The sequence below is a fragment of the Amblyomma mixtum genome, chromosome 9, assembly GCF_055824585.1.
Source record: "Amblyomma mixtum isolate Tamu chromosome 9, ASM5582458v1, whole genome shotgun sequence".
NCBI lineage: Eukaryota > Metazoa > Arthropoda > Arachnida > Ixodida > Ixodidae > Amblyomma > Amblyomma mixtum.
Window position 1 is genome coordinate 66,480,735 of NC_143020.1, and position 16,589 is coordinate 66,497,323.

A 16,589-nucleotide genomic window follows, 5' to 3' on the forward strand; every position below is an offset into this window, starting at 1 on the left:
CCAGCCGTGGTCTAAACGACCGCTGACCTCCGATTCGAACACGGCGGGTGAGGGCAAAGTACCCTGTTGGAATTCTACGCATGAACCTGTTTTGTGTGGGCAGGAGACAATGTCGAGTTTATTTTCGTGAGCTTGTGTGATCGTTGACACTTTTTTTGCTGTCATGAAATGTTGGCCGTGAAGAGGTGCAGAAAAAGGAATAAGTTTTATTGAGTCCAAACGGAAGTGTAGCTCTTGTTCCTTGTCAGTACTCGCAGTGTTCTAGGAGCCTCTTGGCCACCGCTTCACATCTCTTCCTGTTGACCAGCCTTCGCCAAAAATGTGCCATCCGAACTCTTCGTACGCTCTTCGGAATTTCTTTTTGAGGCTCTCATTAGTCGGTAGGCGGCAAGCACCGAAGCTATGCGGCCACGGCAAATCTATCCACTGCGCTCTTCATAAGGACGGGGTTGCGAGTGTATGCAAAGAGTGAATAAAACGGAAAACATAATTACTTGAAACCTGATTTAGTGATGTACGACTGCTTAGGAACTATGTTGCCCCTGGCCGCTATGTCTGTGTGCCCGACGTAGGGTTTACTATTCGGGCATAGTATACCATAAGAGTGGACAGCGCCTAATGCGAAACAACGAATAAGCACGTTCGGTACAATTTGTGGGATTCACAGAGAACGTGGGGCCTTAGACTTGAATCACCTATGACGCCAACTGTCTTGTTTTCAACTATAGTACATGATCCACCCTAGGTAGCAATGTACCATAGGGGGCAAAAGTAACAGACCCTCCCTCGAAGTGCAGATTCATGCCACTATTTGTCGGGCGTCACCTGACAAAGCATATCTGGTGTCGAAACGGGCTCACTACGCCGGTCTCGACACCAGAAGCGTTTTAAGGCGAAAGCCTTTAATGCCTCGTACTGTCGTTAGCAGCCGTGTCGGCAGATGTGTCCGCGTTTCGGTTACGTGCCTTATATGGGAATATGCCAATCATTGCTTATTCGATACTTAATCGGTGGCATTCGAATGATATCGGAACGCGATTTAAGGCATTCTATGATAATTGCATGATAAGTAATGACTAATTGAGTAATAATAGCTAAGCAGTTGCCCATAGCAGCACATGAGTATGGAATGGCACTTGTAACTAACACTAACCACACTTACTTGTTAAGACGACCTTAACTAGCCCTGTTCATACATTAAATAATATATTAGCTAACAAGATAGGTGCAAGTCATGAGTAACTATGATTAACCAGCAGTAATGGTTAGATGCGTAGCATAATGCGGCAGTCAGGCTTTCGCCATTCACCACTTTATTCGCCAAAGTGTCTCGTAATTTTTTCGTTTTTGTCAGGTGGCATCCCCACGCAGAGTGGCGCGGGCCGGAATCTGGAGGGGCGGTCAGATACTTTTGCACCGATGGTATATGGACTTCAGCGCCAAGAAGCTCAAGCTACCTTGGTCCCTGTTTTCACTGGAACACCTATAACGGCAGCAGCTCAAATGTCACCTGTAGCTGGTCGTTTTGCAAGTAGCCAAGTCGGATCAAGTCATCAATTTTAAGTGAAGCGTTACTACAAAATGGAAAAGCGTATCCTGAAACCTCCGGCATTCGACAGGAAGCAAGATTAGCTCTAGTGCATTCTTTGAGCTCCTGTTCTAAACCTCCATTCGGATGCACAACTCGCAGTTTGACTGTTTGCACGAGCGGCCAGTGAAGGTCGTCGTCCATGAGTCCATTGTTCAGGCGGAAATGCGCATGCAGTGTTTCTGTTTCGCCATCCTCTTTCAGTACGACTCCGGGGGAGATGCAGTAGCCGCGTAGATTTACCTTATCGGCTTCGTACTCAGCCCATTCATACTTCAGCGCTTCGCCCCTGAGTGATTCGACTCCTTTCACAAAAAACTGGCACGATTTCACTTGTCGTTCTTTGCTCACGCGCATTTTCTCAGTGTGGTCTATTATCTTCATGAATTCTTTCTGAACCTCGTCGAAGCAATCTGCAATCTTGGAAACATTTTCAAGGTTCTCACTCATCTCCTTTGCGAACTCTTTCGCTGTTACAACTTCCGCCTCGTGCATGCTCTGGAAAAGAATTTCTAGAGTATTTCGACTTGCAGTCAAAAACTTCCTTAAGGCTGTTATTTCATGCCCGAGTTCTTTTTGTGTGCCACGTTCTTCAGCTGCTATCTCGGCCAGTCGCCACACTGTTTCCGTTAAACTGGTGGTTTCTTCCCGGTGTTCATTCACGACTTTTCTGCAGTTGTTTACCTGGTAAAGAAATTTGTCGAGCCAATCACGATAATCGCAACTGCGAGCGAACAGCCCCGCAAAGAGTGCTTTCATTTCTTTGGCCTGCGCTTCGAAGCTTTCTCTGAAGCACGTTAGGAGCTCTGTCTCACCGCTGTTGCTTGACTCCTCTTCACAATAGGATGCCGCAGGAGTCGCAGAACTACAGCACTTTGATCTCAAATGCGCGCACACGTCGCTGCAGAGAACTGCGGCCGAACACTTGGGGCAGCGAGTGGAATGACACGGGCATTCACTATGGAAGTGTTGGACGATTTTGGACGCAGGCAGTATGGCCTCGCAGTGTCCTTCTTGGTTCCAGCACCTAACCTGCAAATATAAAACATATATAATCTTTTTAATCATGTTTATTATATACCTAAACATTAATACGTTATATTTCTGCAATATATAGACAAGCTGCATTTGCCGCATCAGGCGCATCATGTGTCTCTTTTTCCGATCGTTTGTAAGCTGCATTTGTGATTATGTAGGGTGCGGCCGCCGCGGTGGCTGAGCGGTTATGGAGCTCGGCTGTTGACCCGAAAGACACGTGTTCGACCCTGGCTGCGACGGTTGAACTTCGATGGAGGCGAAATTTTAGAGGCATGCGTCCTGGGCGATGTCGGTACACGTTTAAGAACCACAGGTGGTCGAAATCTCCGGACCCCTTCACTACGGCGTCTCTCATAGCCTGAGTCGCTTTGGGACGTTAAACCCCCATAAACCACAAACCATTATATAGGGTATAAATATATGGCTATGAGGCCAGCCGGCTTTACGGTCAAGATGGACTGCGTTTTCGCCCACTCGTCGGTATGCTCCAGGGCCAGAGTCAATCAAGGAAAAGAGCAGCGAACATGATACGAGCATAGGCATTTTTTTTTCTGCAGATAGTTGGGCGGCAACAATACAGCCATTTATATGCAACCAGCCCTGTTAGTGAACGCTGTTTACCTCATGCTGATGTTCCCTGGACCACTGAGTGTATATTACAGTAGTTTGATTGCGTCGTCTTCATTTGCAGTAAAGTTACACAATCCACAGACCACTTTTACTGCGTAAGGACTATGCCACTAAGGGGAAAAGCCAGCGTGTGTCTTTGCGGGGCCACCAAGTAAAGCCTCCGAATCCTGCCAGTGAGACCGAACCGAGCTCCAGGAGCGGCCTCCGACTAGAAGATAGAGAGAGAATCTGCAAAGTGGAGGCGGAGAGGCAGGCGCCGGAATTCCCGCGAGCGAGGGGCGATTGCGCAGAGAGAGAAGCAGCACCTAGGGTGAATGCGTGTAAGCGATCACGTCAGCGAGCACACGTCATCAGCTCATGCTACGCGGCGCGCCATGTAAGGTTCAATATAGAAAATTCCACCGAGGTGCACGGATTGCAGGTTCCACCGAGTGCAGGTTTTCTGCTGACATAGTAACGTATGGTTCATACAATGACAATGCAATCAAGAACTTTCAACGGGTGCTACATGTCGTCTCTGGAGATGAGTGCATTCTCCTGTAACCTACACAAGCAATTCATTGTATTATAAAATCATCACCCTCCATTCCCTCCCTCACTCTCTTTTTTTCCTTTCTTCCTTCCACAGTGTGGAGTAGCAGGCCAGGGTCACCTTACCGCCGGCCGGACTCTCCACCTATCCTTCCATTAAATTACTTCCTATCTCTCAGACTCCACCAGAGCATATAGTACAGATTCCTTCTCTTGAGCAAGACGAGGGCGTTCTGGCATGGCTGGCGGACATCTAGCGCGGACCGTCTGCGTCTGCCTTTTGACGAAATAAACGTGTTCTAGTCCAATCTACCAGTCTAAAACCTTAAAAATTACTAGTGAGCCATAAAGCCAGCCAAAGTAAGGTGAATTCCTGTAAATTCCGCTGGCACAGACCATAAAATGAGAAGCGAGTCATAAACGCCAGTCAAAAAAACGAAATTAATTTGGCTCTAGTCTTTAGCATTGGAATCTGGCAAAAGGGAAAAGAATCAATAAAAAAGCATCCTAATCAAACAGCACCCTTAAAACGGTAAATTTTTCGTTCTCTCTCACCTTTCTTTTGAGCAGCTCTTGAACAGGAAACTCATAGAGGTCGACCTCATCCTCCTCGCACTGACGGCCGTCCAGAGGACAGACGCGGCCGTCGCCATGGACGCACTGGTCATAGCAAGTCTCGCACAGCGTGTGCAGGCAAGGAAGCAAGGCAGTCCTTCTCCGCACTAGTCCGCAGGCGCCACACACCCTGTGCTGTGGGATTGGGTTCACGAAGCTCAGGGGCCTCCAGTCGAGCTCGGTAGAGAAGCCGACCAGGGTGTACTGCATACTTCCAGGAGGCATCGTTCAATGCGCCCTGCCTCTTTTCACCGGTCTTCGCTGACTGTCTTTTATCACTCCTTGAATGCGCGCTCTTATCGCTTGCCCCCGTCGTGGTTAGTTCAGCATCTATCTGTCGCCAAGGCTACAATCGCGGCTCTATCTGCTGCCTTTTTATTATATAGTCTGTTTCGTACAAAGCAGGCAATGCTACGAAGGCTGCAGAAGCAGTGAGTCAGTGAAACAATACCCCTCCGCCCCGTAATATCATTCGTCCTTCTCGGAGCCTCGATGAGTGTTTGGACAAAAACGAAAATCGGTTTAAAACGAAGTGGTAGCACTGAAACTGACGATCGAATCTATGAGACGCTCAGTGCTTCATTTCATTTATTTTCTCCTTAAGGGCCCAAGGGCATTACATAAAGGGAGGCTAATTAACATGATGTATATTTCTTGAACACGGAAAAAGGTGAAGACAAAGATACAAAGTACAATGAAAGCAAGCAAGAACAAGAAAAAACAAAAATAGAATAAAAGATGCCGAAATGCATTTAACTGAAACAACAGCAAAGGAGCAAGAGAAACAAAAATTACACTAATGCGCAGAAATGCAACTAAACGAAGTAACAAAAGAATACGAAAGGTGCAGTCGATTCAGGATGGCTGAAGTTTTAACTTATTAAGGAATTGAGTTCTATCTGTGCATTCGATTATATTTTCGGGTAAGGAATTCCATAAGACTATTGCATGAGGGGAAAATGAGCTACTCATTGCAAGGGTGCGGATAGCATTTCGCGCTAGAGACTAGCTGTGGCTTAGACTGGGAGATATTCTTAGTGGTGTTTTTAGTAGCTCATGTCTGTACCATGAGTAATTTTAAAATGTGCGAAGAAGGCAAAAAGGAGATATGATGCGGCGTGATGCGAAGCACGGGAAGTCAAGGTCTCTTTTAACTGAGGTGACGCTGGAATCTCTTGAATAGTTCGACGTGATAAATCGTGCTGCGCGATTTTGAAAAGCTTCGAGGTTTGAGGCGACGTACAATTCCGACGGGTTCCAGATGGCTGACGCGTATTCAAGCTTTGGTCTGACAAACGTGAGATATGTTAGCTTTTTAATGCCCGGGAATGAGTCGCTGAGACTACGCCGCATGTAGCCCAGAACGCGTGAGGCTTCGGAGCAAATGGTTTCGATATGTGCAATCCACGATAATGATGTTGTCATGTGAAGGCCGAGATATTTCTATGATGATGCGTCAGCTGACCTAGGGAGCCAGTTATGCGCACTTCATATCCGTAAAATGACACAACGTTGTCAATGGCAACGCATGCAGCGCACATCTGTCACTACCGCCACGTAGCTTAAACACCATTGAGGTGTCCACTGTTCCTAGAGGGCAGTTATGCGCATTTCCTTTGCTTTCCCAGCTCCCACTCCAATGGTTTTGCAGCTTAAAGCGCGACTAAGGTGTCCACTGTTGGTTACAATGGACAACGGCAACGGCGACGCCGCGAAACGCAGAAACAGGAGCCAAAGAGCTGCGCTCAAAAACTAAAATTGTTCCGGCAGCTGTTATTTCTACACCCACTCCAAAGTTCCGGCTAAAGCAGTTGAAGCAGGACAGAAATCTCTCCTATTGTTCTGTTGACATTTCCGAGGTTAGTGCAATGAGGCTGAATGCTCTCTGCTGTTCTCGAATATCTCATGACGCGTTTGGCAATCTGGAGTCTTCATCAAGGAACTGCTGACAACAGCCGTTCGCAAAGCTGCACAATGGGCATGGAGCTGATAGCAAATGAAACATATGATTCGAGAGTAAACACGTCTCATTGTTTCTCATATCGTCTGCTCAGTACTGCTCCTATGCAGAGTGACCAAATACGCAGAACCTGCAAAAAAAAGGAGACCCAGCGTTTTCTCGGTGCAAAAAACACCTCAGACATTAAATGCAAGTCCATGACACTTTCTGTACCCAAAGAGAGTGCAAACACCTTTGTGGTAGAAATGAAGTATTCGCAGAAGGTAATGTCTCAAAGATAAAGTACCGAAAACCAGGCATTTATATAATTGCTACGCGTTGTTAGCCCGTCTATCATCCTTGTAAACTTGCAAACGAAGGAAGCTCTGTAGTCTATATAAATAAGAAGTAATCGTGCATAATGAAAACTAGGGATGCATACGAAAACGGTCCGTCAGCGTGGAATGCAGAAGAAGTGTGTGCTTTGAACTCAAATTGATGCAAATAGAAGTTTGTCTTCAAGCCGAAAGTTAGAAACTTGGCTAGAAACGAAAGTTTGAAACGGAAGGAAATGTGCATGTGCCAAATAAAAAATGTAATTGCAAGAACACAGAATAAAAAAACACGATCGCTCTGACTACAGGACGAAATAATTTGCTGACATTGCGTCACATCCTAACGCGAAATTTGAGCGCAGCTCATCAGCTGTTTAAGCTTTTCGATAGATTGAGGCAAAGAATTGGAGCAAGACATGTATGCACAATTACAGAAAACGTTATTTTTCACACCATTTCCTTCTTCAACAAACACTCCACTAACAGTTCTTCATTGTCATGAAGAAAGCTTTGTATTCGGAGAAATAGATGGATATATGCTCGACTCGCTGCACCAATGCCTGGTTCTCAAAGACCAGGTATATGCGAGTTTTTCGCGATGTGTCACAGCCGTGAAGGCGTTACGAGCGAGAGGAACGAGATGTTCTCCCGCATAAATGGTAATATGTTGCGCTGCGACTGAGAGAAGGATGAAAGGAAATTGCATGGGCCTGCCAACTGGCTCCAGCCGAGCCACCACCGCTGCCACGTGCAGATAGAGGAGAGTTCAAAGATCAGAGGAGTGAAAAAGGAAAGAAAAGACGCGCGCAGCAGCAATAACCGCGTCCGCCGAAGCGGACGCTGGCTGACAAAACAGATAAGCGGCCGTAGCCGCGATTCGTCACCACCTCTAAATGGTAAGAAATTTCTGTTTGTCTTTATATGTACATTAAAGTCCCCACCCACCGTGCCACCCTGGCAGGTGGCAGTTAATGGTTGATCGCGAGAGTTCGCTCACCGTTGTCAGCGCTAACGCATGCAGCCCACATCTCTCTCAAATCCTCCCATGTACCTAAATACGTGATTCAGGCGTCTGTTGACCCAGGGAGCCAGTTATGCGTATTTCCTTTCCTCAAAATGGTTGGATTATAATATGAACACAATGAACACCAACGGCCTATGGCTTCAAATTGGTAAATTGGTTTTTGAGAAAAGGAAATGGCGCAGTATCTGTCTCACACCTATCGGTGGGCACCTGAGCAGCGCCGTAAGTAAAGGGTGGAAGGTGTAAATGAAAGAATAAAATGGCTGTGGCTTAGCTTGGTTAAGCCAGCGCCCTCTGGACTATGAAACTAGTTCTAGGTGGCATTGGTTAAGCCCGGTAATTGCGAAAGCAATATCCGTACCTACGTCATGGTTCAGCTGGTAAAGTAGCTGGTGGTGGTGGTGCTTGTGGTTAGACTTGTGGTGATGCATCGGTTATACAGTGATTCAATCTGGATACGGCATGGTGTTTTAATTAAAGGTGTTTCCTGGTTATTTTATGTACAACTAGTAGCGAGGCGAGAAGTGCTGTGGCTGCAATGATGTACTTGGTTGCTGCTGAGGTTAATGCAGAGTGCGCAACTGCTGCTCCGGCACCGGCTGCAACGGCATTCTTTACACCAGCAGAGAGCACATTAGAAACACCCTTAGTGACTGTACTGCCTCCGGTTGGTCCACCTCCTATAGACTGCAATGCTGCACCCCCTTGCAAATGCTGCACCCCCTTGCAGCAGTAGCGGCTGAAGTTCCGACAATCTTGTTGAACTCACCTCTACTATGTGTATGAGGATGTGGCCAAACTCCAGCTCCAAATGCGTTCGGCTGAAGTTCGGTCTAACTCTATGTGTGTAAGGCTGTACTCGAACCGGCGCTCTAGATGTCGGTCTGAAGGGAAATCTGAAGATTCGGCTCATTTTGTTTTATTATTGTTACAAACTAAAGACACATTGTTTTACCTTGATTATACTTTTATTCAATCCGATAAAGACAAATACTGCAAGTCGCCGCTTAGAAAGTCTTTGTTCACGCTCTTCGGTCTCCGTAGCTCGCTGTTGCTTCCTCTTTGCATTCTGCCGAGCGGCTTTCGCGGTAGGCGGCATTGCAACGTCTGGCCGCCGGCGCGCTGCGCGCCCGTTTTTGCGGCAGATGGCATGACGTCAGACCGCTAAGCGCGCCGCGCGCGGCAGGAGCAGGAGTTAGGCCGCGCTTGGTAGCTGCGGCCTCGCTACGCGACGGCGCAAGTTGGAGCCCCGCTGATGATGATGATAACAACTTTATTTTCCGCCAGATAAGGAAGCCCCCTACTCCCCGGCACGCGGGCCTTGGTGACGGGGGCCGCGACCTCCGCGATTAGAAGCAGGCGAAGAGGTCTTGATTCCTCGCGGCTTCTTCCGCCAGGCGGATGGCTTGTTGCTGTGAAGCAGGGGCTGCGCTCCGCAGCAGGGCTTCCCAGGTTTCTCTACAATTTATGTTTTCGTTAGCCCCTGGGGAGCTAGGGCATTCCCAGATTATGTGGTCGAGGGTCGCTCTCGCCCCAGAGTGCTTGCATTTATCGTTTTCTTTATCTCTATGAACATGATAGGCCCAAACCGGAATTACGAAGTTGCCAGCTTGGAGGCGTCGCCATGCGATTGCCTCCCTATTGTTTAGACTTTTATTCGGTGGTGGCACCAGTCTCCTCTCTAACCTATAATTTTCAACAATTTCCGTATAATTTTGCAGACGCTCGTCCATGTTCTGGCAGTCGGGCGGCTCCACAGTTACCCGGAAGTAGAGAGCTCGGGCTAACTCGTGGGCCGCGTCGTTGACAGGAATGGACGCGTGTGCGGAGTCCAAATTATGCTAACTTTTCTGTTTAGCTGTCTACTGGCCAGAATCCTTGCCGCTTCCGGCGAGATCCTACCCTTTCCAAAACTATAAATGGCCGTTTTGCTATCGCTAGTTATAAAATTGGCTTCCGTTCCAACGCAAGCGAGCGCTATCGCAACTTCTTCATCTGTTTCCGCGTTGCGGCTTCTAAGGGTGGCTGCCGATACGGGGGCACCGCGGCCGTCGACCACGGAGGCGACCGCCGCACCCGACTTGCCACTTGCTGCGTCCAAGTACGCAACGGACTTGCTGTCCATCGCATCGAAGCGTCTGATTAGTGCTTCTGCCCTCTTCTCCCTCGTTTCAGTGTTGAATTGGGATGCATGTTACGAGGGAGTGGGGGAATGATTAGATTTGCTCGGCAGTCCTGCGGAATGCTCGATTTTACTCGTAGTCCCCTATCTGTTTGCAGGCCTACCATTTCAAGGACGACTCTGCCTGTGGTTGTTCGGCTTAATCTTTCGAGCTGTGAAATTCTGACAGCTTCGCCTATTTCGTCCCAGGTATTGTGCACTCCCATAGAGAGTAGCTTCTCTGTGGAGGTGCTAATCGGTAAGCCCAGGGCCCTCTTTATGCACCGTCGAATGAGCGAGTCTAATTTCTTCTTCTCCGCGGCCCTAATGTTTAAGAAACGTGTGGCATAACTCAGGCGGCTTATTATATATGCTTGAGTTAGTTTAAGCAAGCTTCTTTCCTTCAGGCCTCGTCCTTTCAGCGCGACCCTTCTAAATATGCCAAGGTCTTGCGTGGCAAATCCCTCGAGCCTTTTGAGTGTCACATCATTATATCCATTATCCTGAATAAATAGCCCTAAGATTCTGATTTGATCTACCTTTGGAACTGGTTTCCCTTCTACTTTAATGTCAAATTTACAGTTGCGCTTGCATCGGAGTGACTTCGGGTTATAGACGAATAATTCTGATTTTTGCGGAGAGCGTGAGAGACCCCTACTGGCCGCATAGTCGACGACAGTGTCCGCCGCAGCCTGCAGGCGCTCCTCGATACTCGCATCGCTCCCCTGGTTAATCCAGAGGTTGATGTCATCCGCATACATACTGAAATTTAGTCCCACTATGCTCCGCAGAGCTTCGGGGGGGGGGGGGGGGGGGCCCTCATTGCCACATTGAAGAGGAACGGGGAGAGAACCGAGCCCTGCGGCGTGCCCCTGCTCCCTAATTGCAGTGTGCGAGACTCGATGTCTTGGAACTTCATGCAGGCAGTTCTGCCTGCCAGAAAGTCCTTGATGTAATCGTATGTTCGCGCGCCTACCCCGATTTCATGGAGACCCCGGAGGATGGCTTCGTGTTTGACATTATCAAAAACCTTTGTCAAGTCTAGGCCGAGAATTACTTTGGCGTCTCTAGAACGCGAATCGATTATATCATGTTTCAGTCGGAGCATAACGTCCTGCGTGCACAAGCCCGGCCGGAAGCCGACCATCTCGTGCGGCTACAGATCGTTTTGCTCCATAAAGCGCGTCAGTCTGGTTTTGACTACGCGCTCCATCAATTTCCCCATGCATGAGGTTAGAGAAATAGGTCTTAAATTTTCTATTTTATGGGGTTTACCCGGGTTTGGGATTTGAATTACATTTGCCGACTTCCACTGTCGAGGCAGGTGGCCTTTAGTCCAAATTTCTTGCATGTACTCCGTCAGAGCGCTGATGGAGTCGTCGTCTAGGTTTCTTAAAATTTTGTTAGTTATCCCGTCAGGGCCCGGGGCCGATTTCGTTTTTAGTCCCAATATTTCTGCCCTGACCTCCGCCACCGTGATGGGAGCGTCGAGCTCCTCGTTGGGAGCGCCGTCGTATTCTGGGAGGGTGGTACTATGGGTATCACCAATGTACACGTTGGTTAGTTTGTTCATAAATTCCGCATCTGTTCTCTCAAATGCGTGCCTGGCTTTTGATAATGTAATTCCCGATTGGGTTTTTGAATTGGTCAGATCTAACAGGTGTCTCAGCAGAACCCACGTTCTGGAAAGGCTCATGCTCCCTTCCATCTCGTCGCATCTGCTACACCAGTTTTGTTCGCATAATTTGATCGCATAATTTTCAATTTCCTTGTTATGTCTAGCGACCCTCCTTCTAAGATTACGGTTCCATTTTTGCTTCTTTAGTCTGCGCTCCATGCCATGTTTTGCCTCCGACATGTGAAGCACTTTGCTATAAACTATCTCTGGGGCATCGTCCCCCTCAAGCGTCTTTGTTGCCTCTCCAACGTGACGCATGAGGGTCTCCATCCATTCCTCTATGTTAGGGATCTTCCCAGTGGCAGCTTTCTCTCGCTTCTTCCTAAATATTTCCCATTCCGTTACTCGTGGTTGACGCGCACGACGCGTCTTAACTCCTTTTTTTAAGGATTGAGGCCAGAATGAAATGATCGCTGCAGAAATTTTTCTCTGAATTGTGCCATTTTAGATCTGTCACATCTTTAGAGAAGGTCAGGTCAGGGGAGGTGTCTGCACACACGCTGTTGCTCACCCTAGATCGACTACTAGGGTCCGTGTGAAGGGTGAGTCCCAGCTCATGCGCGTCCTCCCATAACTGCCTGCCTTTGGGATCTTGTTTAGCGTAACCCCATTCCGGGTGCGCGGCATTAAAGTTACCGACTATTAGCAAGGGGTTAGTCCCGGCTGCCTTAATCGCTTTGCGAAAGAGAGCCCTGAATCTCACCTTTCTCTGCCGTGGGGTACTGTACAGATTTAAGAGGAACACGCTCGGCTCCTCTTTCCGTCCCGTAAGAATTTCTAATAGCACTGCTTCAATTTCGCTCGAGTTGACTTCGTGCTCGATTGCCGCGATGTTCCTCTTAATCAACGTTGTGACGCGAGATTTCTTACCTCTGTCACTTGAAAAAGCTTGGTATCCCTAGAGTTTTGGTGTTTTGCCCATCTCCTGCAGGGCTATGGCTAGCGGTTTCTCATGTAATAGCGTCAGATATTGTTGCACTAACGCCCGCTTGTGTTGGAATCCGCGACAGTTCCACTGCCAGATTAAAGACTCAGTTGGTGCGCCTCTGGCCATTTTGGAGCTGGTCAAATTGTTCGCTCTTGCAGCTGTGACGTCAGACCGCTATGCGCGCCGCGCGTGGCAGGCACAGGAGTTAGGCTGCGCTTGGTAGCTGCGGCCTCGCTACGCGACGGCGCGAGTTGGGCCCCTGGTTTTTGCGGCGGATGGCATGACGTCACAGCAAGGGGTCATGCTAAAGGTCATTGGTAGCTACCGGACTCGCTAAGCGACGGGCTTAAAGTGCAGCTAGTATTGCTTTCGCAATAAAAGAGAGAAAGAGGTGGCGTAGTGGAGGTCTTCGGAATAATTTCCACCACCTGTGGATCTTTTACGTGCACTGACAACGCACAGCACACGGGCGCGTTTTGCGTTCCGCCTCCATCTAAATGCGGCCGCCGCGATCGGTTTCGAGCCCTGGTACTCCGACCGGGTAGAAAGAGGGAGAGAAAAACTTTATTTGAAGAGGAATTCGGGGCATGCCCCAGGGTCCCCGCACAACCCCACTGCACTCAAGTGTTTATGTTCCTGAGGTCCATAACACTGGCAGTCCGGCCGATGGCGATGGTCTGCACGGCCGGGTCTCCCAGTCCTCCCAGGTCTTGAGGTTCTCTAGGTCACGCGGGGGAGGGTCCGCCAGGCAGAGGGAAAGGATATGGAGGGAAGAAGCGAAGGGTTCTGGGCATAGGGCGCATGCCGGAGTGGGGAAGGAGGGCTGATAGTGGGCTAGGGTAAGGGGTGAGGGGAGAGAGTGTGTCTGTAGTGTGCGTCAGAGTGTTTCTTGTTTGTTATCTAGGGAGGACTGGGGCGGGGGGGTAGAGCTGGCGTGAGCCTCTTCGTGGCGGAATGGTAGCGCCTGCTCTGCAAATGCCGAAGGCCCTGGTTCCGGCCAGGTAGACGAGCGCCTTAATCACTCAGCCATCGCGGCGGTAAGCCTATTAGTTCAGCGCCTCGCTTCTGACACGACGTTGTTAATGCCTGCAGCCCTAATGTCTCTCTCATCACCCTACGTACCTATAAGCCCGATTCAGGCGTCCACTGACCCAGGGAGCCAGTTATGCGCACTTCCTTTCCTTAAAATGGCACAACGTTGTCAATGCAAATGCATGCAGCGCACATCTGTCACTAGCGCCACGCAGCTTAAAAGCACGATTGAGGTGTCCACTCTTCCAAGAGGGCAGTTATGTGCCGTTCAGTTCATTTCGAAGCTCCCGCTCTATTGGTTTCGCAGCATAAAGCGCGACGTCCACTGCTGGTTACAACTGATAGCGGCAACGGCAACGACGACGCCGCGAAATGCATAAAGATGCGCCAAAGACTTGAACTCTAAAAAAAATCAGAAAGGCACTATACTAAGTCGACTTGCCAAAATTGTATATACGACACAGGTCCACACCATCCCGGGATCGGAAGTCGCCGGCAGAACAACTAATGGGGTGCGTGTTTTCCAGAGAAGAACCGAGAGGCCAGTACTGCCACAAGCAGGGAGCCAACTTTTCGAGAGCAGCCTCTCGCCCCAGGAACGCACGCGTGGGCTCGACAATATAAAAGTTGGCTACCCGGAGCGATCATGGAAGTACAGGACCAACGCTTAGTCACGGTTGATACACCAACGGGAATGCAGCGGCGGCATGTGGATCAAATGCGACCACGGGGATCTCCAACGGCGGTCGACAACGACCAGCTACCAGCTACGCCGGGGAACCAAATCTATCCTGACGCTCTGGCCGCACCCGGAACCCTCCTGATAGGTTGTTGGTTTAGGGTGATGGAAGTGCTGTATCGTTATCACGCCAGATCAGATTACCCTGTGTCGGCTTCGTCGGCTCGGCACATGCGCATTACAGCGCGTGCACCTATCTCTCTCTCTCCCCCTCTCTCTGTCTCTCTCCTTCGGCTACCGTTTAAAACCGCTGGCCATTGAACGTCTTCTTATCCCAGCTGCCAGCGGCCAGGAGTATCGCCGCGCGTCTCGCCGTTAGCATAGCGTCGCGGTGAGAGTAAGGTGCAAATCTTACCAAGCCACGAGCAAGCACGACAAAAACTTCTCAAAGCGGCCATTTGGTTGGTTGGTTGGTTGGCTGCGACTGAGAGAAGAATGAAAAGGAAAGTGCACGGGCCTGCCAACTGGCTCAAGCCGAGCCACCACCGCTGCCACATGCAGATAGAAGAGAGTTAAAAGATAAGAGGAAAGAGAAAAAGAGAGAGAAAAGACGCGCGTCGGAACAACCGCGTATGCCGGAGCGGACGCTGGCTGAAACAACGGATGCACGGCCGTAGCCCGAAGGCTGCCGACCTCATCACCACCTCCCTTGTAACGTTCATCCCCAAAGCAGGTAAAGCCGTGACTACGGACAACTTGAGACCCATCTCATTAACCTCGTGTGTGGGAAAAGCTCATGGAGACGATGGTTCGGGATCGCCTCTCTCCATACATGGAGGGTAAGGGCCTCTTTGCAGACACTATGTTCGGGTTCCGCCCGCACATGTCTGCACAGGATGTCCTACTCCAACTACACAGGGACATAATACGACCCACAGCCATGCAACAAAACGAAAAGGCCATTCTCGCCCTCGATCTTAAGGGGGCGTTTGACAATGTTAAACATGCCACCATACTCTCTAACTTGAACACCACTAACTGCGGGGCGAAGGACTTCGCCTATGTCAGAGACTTCCTCTCTGCGCGTCAGGCACTCCTCCGGATCGAGGACGAGGAGTACGGCCCGTACTCTATGGGTACACGAGGTACACCACAGGGGGCGGTGTTATCACCGCTGCTTTTCAACATCGCCATGATGCACCTGCCCGGCCGACTGGCTCAGGTAGATGGCATAAAACACGCACTCTACGCAGAGAGGGGAGCCTTGGGGAGATAGAGGACCGCCTTCAGCAGGCCGCCACCATAGTCGAAGCATATGCTGCCGACTGTGGTCTCCAATGTGCTCCCGCCAAATCAGAGCTTCTACACGTCAGGACAAACCACAAGGACAACACGTCTCTACACATCTCTGTCAGGCGGTCCCATCAGAGAAGTGGCGGAGCTCCGGATCCTGGGTCTGTTCATCAATAACAAACTTAGGCCGGACTCTACTATAGCGAAACTCAAGAGCATAGGTGAAAAGGTAGGGCGCATGATCCGCCGTGTTTCCAACAAGCGGGGTGGTCTGCGGGGCAGGGACGCGCTACGGCTCGCCTATGCCTTCGTGACCAGCCGGATCCTCTACGCCGTGCCGTACCTACGCACCACCAAACAACAAGACGAGCGCATTGACGCCATCATCAGGAAGGCAACAAAGCGAGCACTCGACCTTCCGGTGGCTACCTCCAACGCCAAACTGAAGGCGTTGGGAGTGGTAAACTCCTATCAGGAGTTGCGGGAGGCCCACCTCGTGAACCAATATACGCGGCTATCGCAGACGGTGCCTGGGCGCCGCCTGCTAAACCGCTTACACATCCAACACACATGCATACCAGAGGGGACGGAGAACAACCCGGTGCTGTGGCGCCACATGCTCTTGGTCGCTCCGCTCCCGCGTAACATGGACATGGCTTCACATGAAGGCAGACGACAAGCGCGGGTTCGCACGCTTGAGAGGCAATATGGGTATAAAGAGGGCGTCTATTACGTGGACATCACAGGGCCGTCGCCCGCGGGATTCTTCACGGCTGCCGTAGTCCACCGGGGAATGAATGCCGATGGGCTATCTTTTCGGGCCCCAAATTCAACACGAGCGGAGGAAGTCGCAATAGCTCTCGCTGCCGCCGATCCAAAATCGAAAACGGTTATTACAGACTCTCGCCGGGCCTGTGAACATTATCTTGCAGGCGAAATATCACCTCTGGCCTCGCAAATTCTAAGACGCGCTCTCGCCGATCCAACTCGCACAAAAGTGATCTGGGCTCCTGGCCACCAGGGTCTACGAGGCAATGAGGCCGCTGATGCGGCCGCCCGAGCGCTCACACACCGGGCTCCTCATCCTAGCTCTCATGGCTCAGAAGCTCATAAACCGC

At 50.1% G+C, this 16,589-nt stretch overlaps 1 protein-coding gene across 1 annotated transcript; it reads right to left on the reverse strand.

Annotated features, from left to right (window-relative positions):
• Positions 1–10,127, reverse strand: LOC149329439 (uncharacterized). The gene is made up of 2 exons (XM_089560265.1): positions 4,343–10,127; positions 1–2,620 (listed from the first exon to the last, which is right to left on the reverse strand). The coding sequence occupies exons 1-2, from the start codon at positions 4,625–4,627 to the stop codon at positions 1,484–1,486; spliced, it is 1,422 nt and encodes a 473-aa protein (XP_089416391.1). The 5' UTR covers positions 4,628–10,127; the 3' UTR covers positions 1–1,483.
• Positions 10,128–16,589: the final 6,462 nt, after the last annotated feature.

What these genes read in the sequence shown, in the direction of transcription:
- LOC149329439 (XM_089560265.1), bottom strand. Translation starts at nt 4,627, where the DNA reads ATGCCTCCTGGAAGTATGCAGTACACCCTGGTCGGCTTCTCTACCGAG. An exon ending in AAGAGCTGCTCAAAAGAAAG is followed by an intron (nt 2,621 to 4,342) that starts GTGAGAGAGAAC and finishes TTATATTTGCAG; the next exon opens with GTTAGGTGCTGGAACCAAGA.